At 46.7% G+C, this 13797-nt stretch overlaps 1 protein-coding gene across 1 annotated transcript in view; it reads left to right on the top strand.

The window, feature by feature from the left end:
* The first annotated feature begins 2986 nt into the window (after window positions 1-2986).
* Window positions 2987-13797, top strand: part of LOC145348099 (class I histocompatibility antigen, F10 alpha chain-like) — a 39679-nt gene continuing 28868 nt past the window's right edge. Inside the window, exon 1 of the mRNA XM_080196243.1 lies at window positions 2987-3089. Within this exon, the coding sequence (XP_080052369.1) occupies window positions 3038-3089 (52 nt within the window). The 5' untranslated portion in view covers window positions 2987-3037. The remainder of the gene's footprint in view (window positions 3090-13797) is intronic.

The following is a 13797-nucleotide window of genomic DNA, read 5'->3' as shown; positions in this document are numbered from 1 at the left end:
TCATAAATAGTACAAAAAATAGTGGTTGTGTGGTTGGAGGTCAATTATCTCAGTCTCTGGGCATCACTGCAGGAATTCCTGAGGGAATTTGTGTCCCAGTCCCAACCATCTTCAGCTGCTTCACCAATGACCTGCCTTCGATGATAATGTCAGAAGTGGGGATGTTCACTGATGATTACACAATGTTCAGCTGCTTTATGTCTCCTCAGATATTGAAGCAGTCCGTGTCCAAAATGCAGCAGCACCTGAACAATATCCAGGCTTGGACTAACAAGTGGCAAGTAATATTTGGGCCACACAAGTGCCAGGTAATAACCATCTCCAACAAGAGAGAATTGAACCACCATCCCTTGAATTGAATTGTATTACCATGACTGAATCCCCCATGAGCAATGTCCTGGGGCCTCCCATTGGCCAGGAACAAAACTGGATTAGCCATATAAATACAGTAGTTACAAGAACAGGTCAGAGATTAGGAATCCTGTAGTGGGTAACCACCTCCTGACTCCCCAAAACCTGTCCACCATCTACATGGCACAAGTCAGGAGGGTGAGGACTGTATTCATTGGAGTTTAGAAGAGTGAGAGGGGATCTCATTGAGACTTATAAAATTCTCACAGGATTAGACAGGGTAGATTCAGAAAGAATGTTCCAAATGTGGGGGAGTCCAGAACTAGGGGTCATAGTTTGAGGTGAGGAGAAATTTCTTTACCCTGAGAATGATGAATGTGTGGAATTCAGTACCACAGAAAGTAGGTGAGGCCAAAACATTATCTGACTTCAAGAATAAATGAGATGGAGCTTTTGGGCCTTTTGGGATTAAGGGTTATGGGGGAAAGGGGATCAGGATATTGAATTTGATGATCAGCCATGATCATAATGAATGGTGAAAAGTCTCGAAGGGTGGAATAACCTACTCCTACTTCTGTTTTCTATGTTTCTGTGTAATGGAATTCTCTCCACTTGCCTCGATAAGTGCAGCTCTAAAAACACTCAAGAAACTCAACAGACACTATTCAGGATAAAGCAGCACACTTCATTGCTACCCATTCCACAAGGAACTGCATGGTGGAACAGTGGTTAGTACTGCTGCCTCACAGCACCCAGGGACCCGGGTTTGATTCCCGTCTTGGATCACTCTCTGTGTGAAGTTTGCACATTCTCCCCGTGTCTGCATGTGTTTCCTCCAGGTGCTCTGGTTTCCTCCCACACCCCAAAGATGTGCTATTAGGCTGATTGGTGTTAACAAATTGTCCTAAATTAGTCTTCCCTCAATCTTCCCCAATAGGCGTAGACAAAGGTTATAGGTATAGGAGGGCACTGACAATGTTAAAATGGCAGCGCGGGCTCGTTGTGCCGAAGGGCCTGATTCCCACGCTGTGTTGTTCTCTGTTCTTTGTTCTTTGTTCCACTCCAAGCCACACACCACCCTAACTTGGAAATATATCTGTTGTTCCTTCACCATCACTGGGTCAAAACCCTGGAACTCCCACTTTAACAGTATTGTGAAGGGCAACTTGGGATGGGCAATAAATACTGGCCTGGCCAGTAATTTTCACATCCCATTGAGACTAAAAAAGAAGCAACTGGAAAGAAATTGAATAATTTAGCAGTTTTACAGGGTTTGTAGAATTGTTGCAAGTTTTTCATTTAAATTGTAATTGATAATTGAATGGGTTATGGAGTGAGGATGCACATACACCCTCATGTAAGCATGTACATATACACCAGCACGCGCATGCACACACACACACACACACACACACATACACACACACTCACACACATATGTAAACACACACATGAACAGACATGCACATACAAACAGACACATGCAGACACACAGACACAAAGATACATACACACTCACAGGCACCAACACATATATACATACGTACACACACAGACATGCACACACAGGTGTGCAAGTAACACACACATGTTCATATGCACACACAAATACACACACTACGCTCATGTACACACACACTCACAGCTACAAAGAGAGGTGTACACACACAGATGCAGGTCACAGTTAAGGATTTTCTGTGGGGGAACATTTATAATTGGCATGGAAACCATTTCCCTTACAATTAAGAGTAGTGGGCAGGCTCCCGAACAGCCAATTCGGATTCCTCCAGCTTTCGACAAGCTGCAGTACAAGGTGTGTAACTGAGAAACTGCTTCAACAGGAAGGTCCATGTTAGTCACTTCAGAAAAACATCAAAATAAACCAGGAAAGAAGCCAGGCCTCCATAATTGGGGTGAGGGGGAATGTGGTGAGGGGAGGGGAATGTCCATCTACAGGGCAAACTGTGTCTGCTCTTACAGCCAGGCAAGCTGAAAGGGACTGTGGGAGGACTGTCCTCCCTGGCCAACTGCTGGGCGCTCACACCAGACCATTCGTCTGCTCAATTTCAAATTGAGAAACCTAAAGCGGATTCGAAAAATTTCAGTTTAACAAGGTTTTTAATGAGTCTAACAGTCTGTACCCTTGTCGGGGCAGGTGGCCTGACTGGGCCCAAAGCCTGCAGAGGCTAAAATGATGGTTGTCTGCAGTGTGGCTTCTTCGTAATTTTCAAGCCCCTTTTCATGTCCATTCCTGATGGGGGAGGAAACTCAACATGGAAGTGTCGGAACTGGAAATGGACAATTTCCTGATAACTGGTCACAGGACAGGTGAATTAGCCATGCTAAATTCTCCCTCAGTGTACCTGAACAGGTGCTGGACTGTGGCAGCTCAGGGATTTTCGCATTAACTTCATTGCAGTATTAATGTAAGCCTACTTGTGAAAAATAAATAAACGTTAGAAATTCTTTCCCTTTCATCAGCACTTTTTGCAACACTAATCAATCATTCAGCCTATGGTTGTGTGGCTAAACTTCAGGGAACTGATCACATTTTAATGAAGACAGGAAACTGGATCCTTATCAACATTTTTTTTGTGTTTTCCAATCACAATAAACAATATTATTTTCCTCCTTCGAATGTTTAATTCCCAGTCACTGATTGGAATTGGGACAGTGGATTCCCAGAATGTTGCTGATCCTTTTCTCCATCTCCCTGTGTTTTTCCTGGGTCTCTCCCGGTAAGTACAGAATTCCCTCTTCCATTCTCACTCTCTCTCTCTCTGGGGTGAATTTGAATCTTTTGGTGAGAGTTTGAAATGGGTGATATTTGCTCAGACATTATTATGTATCTGTCAGATATAAATGTGAGATAACATCATGACTGACAAGGGAGTGAAAGTGTCCAGGGAGATAGAGAGGAAAGTAGAGTTCAGATCACAATCACATCACCACAGAATGGCAGAGCAGATTCGAGGGGCCGAATGGCCTACTCCTGCTCCATGTTTGTATGTTCAAAACACCCAGATCAGAGAAGCTTGGAGCAATGAAAGTGGAAAGGTCCAGAAACAGAGGGAAGAATGGAGGAACAGAAAGATTAAATTGTGATAAAGGACACAGGGAAAATGTGCAGGTAATATAAAGGTTCTTTCGTCAGGTGAATGGAGAGTTCTCCACTCAGAACTCTGCAATCACCTGACGAAGGAACAGCTTTCCAAAAGCTAGTGACGTTTACTATCAAATAAACCCGTTGGACTTTAACCTGGTGTTGTGAGATTTCTTACTGTGTTTACCCCAGTCGAACACCGGCATCTCCACATCATATTTTTCCTGCACAGAGTGCTGTCTGACTGAGAGAAGTGCTTTGGGAGTTGGATGAACACAGGGAGTTAGGTGAAACAGGCAGCAGAGGCTACAAACGAGAGTGCAGATTGGGAAATATATTTTCTTTTTGCTCTTGGCACTGTAGTTGTTGTACACTATTATAGTGTTTCTGTGTAATTTCTGTGGTTTATAGTTTGAAAATGTTATACTCGGTCGTAACAAGGAGCAGGAAGGAAAGGAAATTGTATATATCTGAAACAAAACATCTTTCAAAAGTTTAATTGAAAGGGGTAAGACATGGCAGGAGAGCTCCAAGCATTGGTTTACTCCTCTTGCTCCATGTGACAGACTGGGGACAGTTCCAGTCTCCTGGGTCAGCATGTGTACAGGAAGTGTCTCCAGCTACAGCTCCTGGAAGCTCGAGTTTCAGAACTGGAGCGGCGGCTGGAGACACTGTGGAGCATCCACGAGTCAGAGAGTATTGTGGATAGCATGTATAGAGAGTTGGTCACACCGCAGGCTCAGACTCCACAGGCAGGAAGAGAATGGCAAGAGAGACAGGCAGGTAGTGCAGGAATCTCCAGTGACCATTCCCCTGCAAAACAGATATACCGCTTTGGATACTGTTGGGGGGAATGACCTCTCTAGGGAAAGCAGCAGCAGCTAAACTTTTACACCAAGATTGGTTCTGTTGCAAAGGGGAAGGGTTAAAAGTGTGTCAGTGGAATAGTTATGGGGGATTCAATTGTAAGGAGAATAGACAGGCGTTTCTGTGGCTGCAAATGAGACTCCAGGATAGTATGTTGCCTCCCTGGTGTTAGGGTCAAGGATGTCTCAGAGCGCCTGCAGGACATTGTGAACGGGGAGGGTGAACAGCCCATGCTTATATTATATGTTGGTACAAGCGACATAGGTTAAAAAAGGGATAAGGTCCTGAAAGCAGAATATAGGGAGCGAGGAAAAAAGATAAGAAATTGGATCTTAAAGGTAGTGATTTCAGGATTACTAGCGGTGCCACGCGTTAGTCAGAGCAGAAATGAGAAGAGATATCAGATAAATACGTGGCTGAAGAGATGGTATCAGGGTAAGGGTTTCATATTCCTGGGGCATTGGGACCGGTTCTGGGGGAGGTGGGACCTGTACAAATTGGATGGGTTACACCTGGACAGGACTGGGACTGATGTCCGAGGGGGAGTGTTTGCTCGAGCGGTTGGGGAGGGTTTAAACTAATAATGCCAAGGGGATGGGAACCTATGTAAGGAGTCCGAGAAGGAGGGAGCAAGGACAAAAGAAGAAGGGGAGAAGGTTCCAACTACATCAAAAATCAGGAGAAAAATTAAAAGGAAGGAGAACGGAGGAGATGTTATTAATGGAAGTGTTAGAATTCAAAAAGAAGGTACAAAAACTAGCATAAGGCCACTTTATCTGAATGCTAGCAGCATTTGAACCAAGGTAAATGAGTTGACAACACAAATCATTGCGAATGAGTATGATTTGGTGGCCATTACAGGGACAGAGTTGCAGGATGGTCACGGCTGGGAGTTGAATATCCAGGGGTATCAAACTGTTCAGAGGGACAGACAGGAAGGTAACGGAGGTTAGTGTAACTCTGATATTTAAGGATGATATCACGGCAGTAGTGAAAGATGTTCTCGGTTCTATGGAAAAAAGGTTGAATCCATTTGGGTGGAAATTAGTAATAGTAAGGAGAAAAATCACTGACTGGTGTAGACCAGCAAATAATAACATCATGGTGGGGTGAGAAATAAACAAAGAAATAACTGATGCATGTAAAAATGGTATAGCAATTATCATGGGGGATTTTAATCTACATATCAATTGGTCAAACCAGGTCGGTCAAGGCAGCCTTGAGAAGGAGTTCATAGAATGTTTCCGTGACAGCTTCCTTGAACAGTATGTAATGGAACCGATAAGGGAGCAAGTTCTCCTAGATCTGGTCCTGGGTAATGAGATGGGAATAATTAATGATCTTGTAGTTGGGGATCTTCTCGGAAGAAGCGATCACAGTATGGTTGAATTTAAAATACAGATGGAGCGTGAGGAGGACTTTCAAAGCGATCTTTCACAGTGCTCAGCAAAAGTATATACCAGTGATAAGGAAGGACTGTAGAAAAAGAGATAATCAGCCATGGATATCTAAGGAGATAAAGGACGGTATCAAATTGAAAAAAAATGCATACAAAGTGGCAAAAATTAATGGGAACCTAGAGGATTGAGAAATCTTTAAAGGTCAGCAGAAAGCCATGAGAAAAGCTAAAGAAAGGTAAGATGGAGAATGAGAGTAAACTAGCTCAGAATATTAAAAACAGAGAGCAAAAGTTTCTACAAATATAAAAACGAAAAAGAGTGGCGAAAGTAAACATGAGTCCTTTCGAGGGCGAGAAGGGGTAGGTAGTAATTGGAAATGAGAAAATGGCTGAGGCATTGAGCAGGTATTTTGTGTGGGTCTTCACAGTGGAAGACACAAATAACATGCCAAAAATTGATGACAGGAAGGCTGTGGCAGGTGAGAACCTAGAAATTATCATTATCACGAAACAGATAGTGTTGGGCAAGTTAATGGGGCTAAAAGTAGACAAGTCTCCTGGTCCTGATGGAATGCATCCCAGGGTACTAAAAGAGATGGCAAGAGAAATAGCAAGTGCACTAGTCATAATTTACCAAAATTCACTGGACTCTGGGGTGGAACAGCAAATGTGACGCCATTGTTCAAAAAGGGAGTAGACAAAAGGCAGGTAACTATCAGCCGGTAAGCTTAACTTCCGTAGGACGAAAAATGCTTGATCTTGCTTGAATCTATCATCAAGGAAGAAATAGCAAGACATCTGGATATAAATGGTCCCACTGGTAAGACACAGCATGGGTTCATGAAGGGCAGGTCATATTTGACTAATTTGGTGGAATTCTTTGAGAACATTACATGCGCAATGGACAATGGGGAACTCGTGGATGCGGTGATCTGCATTTCCAGAAGGCATTTGATAAGGTGCCGCACCAAAGACTGCTACGCCAGATAAAGGTGCACGGTGTTACGGGTATTAGCATGGATAGAGGATTGCTTAACGAACAGAAAGCAAAGAGTGGGGGTAAATGGGTGTTTTTCTGGTGATCAGTGACTAGTGGTGTGCCTCAGGGATCAGTGTTGCGATTGCAATTGTTTACGATTTACATAGATGATTTGGAGTTGGGGACCACGTGTAGTATGTCAAAATTCACAGATGACACTAAGATGGGTGGAAGAGCAAAGTGTGCAGAAGATGCTGAAAGTCTGCAAAGGGATATAGATAATCTAAGTGAGTGGGCGAGGGTCTGGCAGATGGAGGACAATGTTGGTAAATGTGAGGTCATCCATTTTGGTGGAATAACAGCAAAATGAATTATTATATAAATGGTAAAAAATTGCAGCATGCTGCTGTGCAGAGAGACCTGGGTGTCCTTGTGCAGGAATCTCAAGTTGGTTTGCAGGTGCAGCAGGTAATTAAAAAGGTAAATGGAATTTTGTCTTTCATTGCTGGAGGGATGGAGGTTAAAAACGGGGAGATTGCATTGCAGCTGTATAAGGTGCTGGTGAGGCCACATCTGGAGTACGGTGTATAGTTTTGGTCTTCTTACTTGAGAAAGGATATACTGGCACTGGAAGGGGTGCAGAGGAGATTCACTAGGTTGATTCTGGAGTTGAGAGGGTTGGCTTATGAGGAGAGACTGAGTACTCTAGGGATATACTCATTGGAATTCAGAAGAATGAGGGAGATCTGAGAGAAACATATAAGATTATGAAGGGAATAGATAAGATAGAAGCAGGGAAGTTGTTTCCACTGGCAGGTGAAACTAGAACTAGGAGGCGTAACTTCAAAATAAGGGGAAGCAGATTTAGGATTGAGTTGAGGAGGAACTTCTTCACACAAAGGGTTGTGAATCTGTGGAATTCCCTGCCCAGTGAAGCAGTTGAGGCTACCTCATTGAATGTTTTCAAGGCAATGATAGATAAATTTTTGAACAGTTAAGGAATTAAGGGTTATGGTGAGCGGGCGGGTAAGTGGAGTTGAGTCCACAAGAAGATCGGCCATGATCTTATTGAATGGCGGAACAGGCTTGAGGGACCAGATGGCCAACTCCTGCTCCTGGTTCTGATGTTCTTAACAAATTAAAATCCGTACTTTGATTTGGGAGCAGTGATGTTCGATTGCAAAGTTACCAATGTATTTTGAGAAAAGGTGTGAGAGAGAAAGCAGATACAGAAAGACTTCACAACACCAGGATGCACCAAAGCTCTTTCCAGCCAATGAAATACCTTTTCTAGTCTCCTCACTGTTATGGTACAGGAAACTCTGATTAGACAATCTACATGAATGATGTTGCCTCAGGAATCAGTATTGATCCAGTTTGTAATCACCCTGCTCTGTCCCAGGATCTATTACATTAATCTGTGAGGAAAGTTCTCCCTCAGGACTGATCCTCTGACAGTGCAGCATTCTGTCAGTAATACACTGTGTGTGCAGCCCAGTCTCTGGAATGGGAGCTTCAATCCGGAACATTCTGAGTCAGAGGTGAGAGTGTTTCCAGGCAGCTACAGCTGGGAGTGAAATTTAAATCGGAATATTCCTGCCTGGTGATTCCGAGACTTTTCCAAACTGAGGGTATACTCGTGACCATGTATAAAGGGGGATTAAAAAGTTCTGTGAAGTTCAGTGGAGATCCTGCTCTGGATTATCCATCTCCCTCATAGAATCATAGAATCCCTACAGTGTAGAGGGAGGCCATTCAGCCCATCAAGTCTACACTGATCACAGTCCACACGGGCCCTATCCCCATAACCCCATGCATTTACCCTGGTGAGTACCCCTGACACTAAAGGGCAATTTACCATGGCCATTCACTAACCCGCACATTTCGGTCTGTGGGAGGAAACCGGAGCACCCGGAGGAAACCCACGCACACCCGAGGAGAACATGCAAATTCCACACAGACATAAGAACATAAGAACATAAGAAATAGGAGCAGGAGTAGGCCATCTGGCCCTTCGAGCCTGCCCCGCCATTCAATAAGATCATGGCTGATGTGTCGTGGCTCAGTTCCACTTTCCCGCCCTCTCCCCATAACCCTTAATCCCCTCTCTTATCAAAAACCCATCAACCCGCTTCTTAAAAATATCTAGCGAGGCAGCCTCCACCACTTCAAAGGGCAGAGAATTCCAGAGATTCACCACCCTTTGAGTGAAGAAGTTCCTCCTCAACTCCGTTCTAAACCGCCCCCCCTTTATCTTGAGGCTGTGCCCCCTAGTCCTACTGTCTTTTTTGAGCGGGAAGAGTCTCTCCACCTCTATCCTATCCATCCCATTCATCATCTTATACGTCTCAATGAGATCTCCCCTCATTCTTCTAAACTCCAACGAGTACAAGCCTAGTCTATTCAGCCTCTCCTCATAGCTCAACCCCCTCAACTCCAGTATCAGCCTAGTAAACCTCCTCTGCACTCCCTCCAAGGCCAAAATATCCTTGCGCAGGTGCGGCGCCCAAAACTGCACACAGTACTCCAGCTGCGGCCTCACCAATGCCCTATACAGCTGCAGCAAGACCTCCCTACTTTCATATTCAATCCCCCTCGCTATGAAGGCCAGCATCCCATTCGCCTTCCTGACCACCTGCTGCACCTGCAAGCTGGGTTTTTGCGACTCATGCACAAGGACCCCGAGGTCCCTCTGCACCGTCGCCTGCTGCAGTTTTTCGCCACGTAAGTAATAGTCCTTCCTACCATTCTTCCTACCAAAGTGGACCACCTCACACTTGCCAACATTAAATTCCATTTGCCATTTCCTGGCCCATTCGCCCAGCCTATCTAGATCCTTCTGCAGACTCTCCACACCCTCCGCACAATTTGCCTTTCCCCCAATCTTGGTGTCATCAGCAAATTTCGACACCCTGCACTCGGTTCCCTCCTCCAGATCATCTATATAAATGGTAAATAGCTGAGGCCCCAGCACCGACCCCTGGGGCACCCCACTAGTCACCAACCGCCAATCCGAATAGCACCCATTGACCCCCACTCTCTGCCTCCTATTTGACAACCAATCCTCTATCCACGCTAACACCCTACCCCCAACTCCATGCCCCCTTACCTTCTGCAGTAACCTCTTGTGAGGTACCTTGTCAAACGCCTTCTGGAAATCCAGAAAGACCACATCCACCGGCTCTCCTCTATCCACCGCCCTAGACACATCCTCATAGAACTCCAGTAAATTTGTCAGACACGACTTCCCTTTAATGAAACCGTGCTGCGTCTGCTCTATCAAGCAATTCCCTTCAAGATGCCTCGCAATTTCCTCCTTAATGACGGATTCTAACATTTTACCTACCACAGACGTTAAACTAACCGGCCTATAATTCCCCGCCTTTTGCCTGGCACCCTTCTTAAACAACGGTGTAACATTAGCCGTTTTCCAATCTTCCGGCACTTCCCCGGAATCCAGCGACGTCTGGAAAATAACCACCAAGGCATCCACTATCACCTCCGCCATTTCTTTCAGAATCCTCAGACAGTGACCCAAGCCGGGAATTGAACCTGGGTCCTTGATACTGTGATCTTTCCACCCTGCTGCACTGGTTGGTTGGTGTATCAGGGGAGGGAAATGGGTCGCGAGCCGAACAATCGAATTTGCGCCTGGTGTCAGGTGGTTCGGGATTCTCCCAGGCCATTTTTTCCGGCGGGATGTCAATTTCCATGCATTTGAATAGGTTTACATATCATTAGAGTTTGGCCCGGCCCTTTTCCCCCTCCCGTACCTTCCCCTCCTCTCCAGCGTGACGTCACTCCAGCATGAATCACAGATAGTTTATAAAAGTCTGGGCCTGGGGCAGCAATAGTGAAGGAGAGTGAGGAGGTAATTCCCATTGAGCGGCAGCCCCCGGAGTTCAGGGGGAGGGGGCACCGGATACTCAGGTGCTGGGATGGGGTGGGGGGCTTTTTGATTTGTCCATGGGATGTGGGTGTCAGTGGCTGGGCCAGCATTTATTACCCATTCCTCAGAGCATTTAAGACTCAACCACATTGCTGTGGGTCTGGAGTCACATGTAGGCCAGACCAGCTAAAGATGGGAGATTTTCTTTCCTAAAGGACATTAGTGAACAAGATGGGTATTTGTGACAATAGATTGCAGTTTCATGGTCACCAATAGATTTTTAATTCCAGACTTCTATTGAATTCAAATTTCACCATCACCATGGTGGGATTCGAATCCAGGTACCCAGAGTATTCCCCTGGGTCTCTGGATTAGTCCAGCAGCAATGCCACTACGCCAGCACCTCCCCGGGGGGGACCAGTGCTGGGAGTCACCACTTGCAGCAGGTTCATGGTGCACACATTGCCCCTGGCTACACAGAGACCCCCGAAGGGTGTCACATGATGTTCATCACCAACCCACAAATATTAACCTGTTTGTTTTACTGTCTGTCTGCTGGACAGACACTGCGGCTGACACCAGACCTTGTATCCCAGGCCCCACTAACAGTAACAGACAGCAGCTCTGTCAGCTGCTGCTCCAAGCACGGGAGCTGTGCAGTTGTTAACACGGCTCTTCACACTGCCTGGATTCTGCACTGCTGCCTGCGATGGGAACCCATCCTGTGATAGTCACGAGGCTGCCCCTCCCCCCGTCTGTCTGTAATACCTGGAAGGCACTGCGGTGATAGCACTCATACCCAAGCTTCAAGGGTCCGCAATGGGTAGCTTGGCATCCCATTCCTGTGCCCTCCCTGCGTGCCAGAAGGCAGAACCCTCAACAGGAGGGCAGGGGGCTGCCGGTCAGCGCCAGGACATGGCAGCACATCCTGCCACAGGGGAGGGGGGCAGGGGAAGGAGGAGGTGGAGGCTCAGGGCGTACAGGAGTTGTAGATGTTTTGCAGGGATGATGGGAGCCACACGATGCTGCTGGCTCTGTCTAAGTAAGGAGACAGTGTGGCACCTGTTTCAGCTCCTCAGACCTGGTAACTCGAGGCACAGGAGACACCCACTCCCGGTGGCAGTGATGGTCACGGTGCCCTCAACTTCTACACCACCAGGTCCTTCCAGGAATCCAGCCAATTACATCCACTTCAACATGGGCCAGACCCAACAGGAAGCCCGGACTGCAGCTTCACCACCATCACTGCACTGCCCCATGTGCAGAGGGCTGTAGATGGCATTCACGTTATCCAGTGGATCCCACATGATCAGGGACTGCGCTTCATCAATAGGAAGGGGTTCCACTTCCTGAATGTGCAGATTGTCCGTGACCACAGGCTGAATATCATGCACTGTGTGTACAACACCCAGGGAGTGTGCACAACAGCTACATCCTCCAGAGTTCGGACATCCCCGGACTCTTTCAGGACCAGTTCAGGCTGCCGGGATGGCTGGAGGGGGACAAGGGTCCAAATGGCATCAGACCAGGGTGATGGGAGTGGGCTGGGCATGCTAGCGAGTCCTTGGTCCAGGCAGGAGGGTGGTGATGACTCATTCTGTGGCACACTGTGATGCTGCCCTGGTGCCACACAAGTCTGAATCCTACCAAGAACAAAGAACAACACAGCACGGGAAACAGGCCCTTTGGCCCAACGAGCCTGTGCTGCCATTTTAACATTGCGCCTTTCCTCTTCCACCCTTGACCCATGTCTATGCTTATGGCACCCACAGTGAAACCAGATTGAGGGGAGAATAATTTTGGGGCAATTTGTTACACCAATCAGCCTAACAGCACATCTTTGGGGTGTGGGAGGAAACCGGAGCACCCGCAGGAAACCCACACAACCACGGGGAGAATGCACAAACTCCCACAGACACTGGCCCAAATCCATGTATCTGCACAGCAATCAGTGATAGTCACTGAGCTGTCGTGGTGCCCATCAGCTGGTCCAGTTTAAGCGTACACAAACGACGTGAAGTACTAGGCTACTCTCGAAACATCCAAGAGCAGCCCACGCACGACCCACCGTGTGTATGCCCATCGTTAGACAACAAGGTGGACCGACACACCTGTGGATTCAAAGAGAAAAACATCAACAACATGTAGCATTAGATTTCCAGAAACGTCCCGAGTATCTGACCCTTACTTAAAACAGTCTCCTATTTCTCTCCATCCTTATTTTGCTCATGTGTCTATCTAAGTGTACCTTAAACAAGTTTAGCGTGCCTGCCTCCACCACCTTACTTGGCAGTGCATTCCATACCCCCACAACCCTCTGTGTGAAAAACCTCCCTCTAGCATCCAAATTATACCTCTCCCCCCTCATCCTAAGCCCGTGGCCCCTCGTGATATTTGTCTCCAATCTAGGAAAAAGCCTGCCACTGTATCTATCTATCTATACCCTTCATAATCTTATACACCTCTATTAGATCCCCCCTCAATCTTCCTCTTTCTAAGGAAAACAGCCCCAATTTACCCAATCTTTCCTCATAACCCAGTCCTTCCATACCAGGCAGCATCCTGGTAAACCTCCTCTGCACTCTCTCCAGGGTCTCCACGTCCTTCCGGTAGTAAGGTGACCAGAACTGGATGCAGTACTCCAAATGCAGTCTAACCAACGTTCTGTACAACCGTAGCATTAGACGCCAGCTCTTGTACTCTATACCCCTTCCTATAAAGGCGAGCATACCATAAGCTTCCTTCACAACCTTCTCCACCTGTGTTGCCACCTTCAAAGACTTGTGCACTTGCACCCCCAGGTCCCTCTGTATTTCTATACTCTTAATAGGTCTATCCTTTATCATATAACTCCCCTCTACATTATTCCTTCCAAAATGTATCACCTCGCATTTATCAGGATTAAATTCCATCTGCCATTTGTCTGTCCAATATACCAGCCTATCTATATCCTGCTGTGTCACCTGACACTCCTCCTCACTGTCCGCCAAACCTGCCATCTTTGTGTCATCTGCAAACTTGCAGATCACCTACTACCTGCCCTCTCTGTCTACACTGGCACCTAGGCACACATATGAGTGTGGGTCTCGCACATAAACGTGCAGGCAATGGGCTGTGTGGGGTTAAGGGGGGAACAGAACCCTGTGGGGCGTGGATGTTGCCACAGGGTGCGGTGGGTGTTGGAGATACCAGGGCAGGCGGTCTGTGCC

The sequence above is a fragment of the Carcharhinus amblyrhynchos genome, chromosome 9, assembly GCF_965287045.1.
Source record: "Carcharhinus amblyrhynchos chromosome 9, sCarAmb.v2.hapA, whole genome shotgun sequence".
Taxonomy (NCBI): Eukaryota; Metazoa; Chordata; class Chondrichthyes; order Carcharhiniformes; family Carcharhinidae; genus Carcharhinus; species Carcharhinus amblyrhynchos.
Note: the sequence above shows the minus strand (reverse complement) of the source record. Positions and strands in the feature narration are given on the sequence as shown.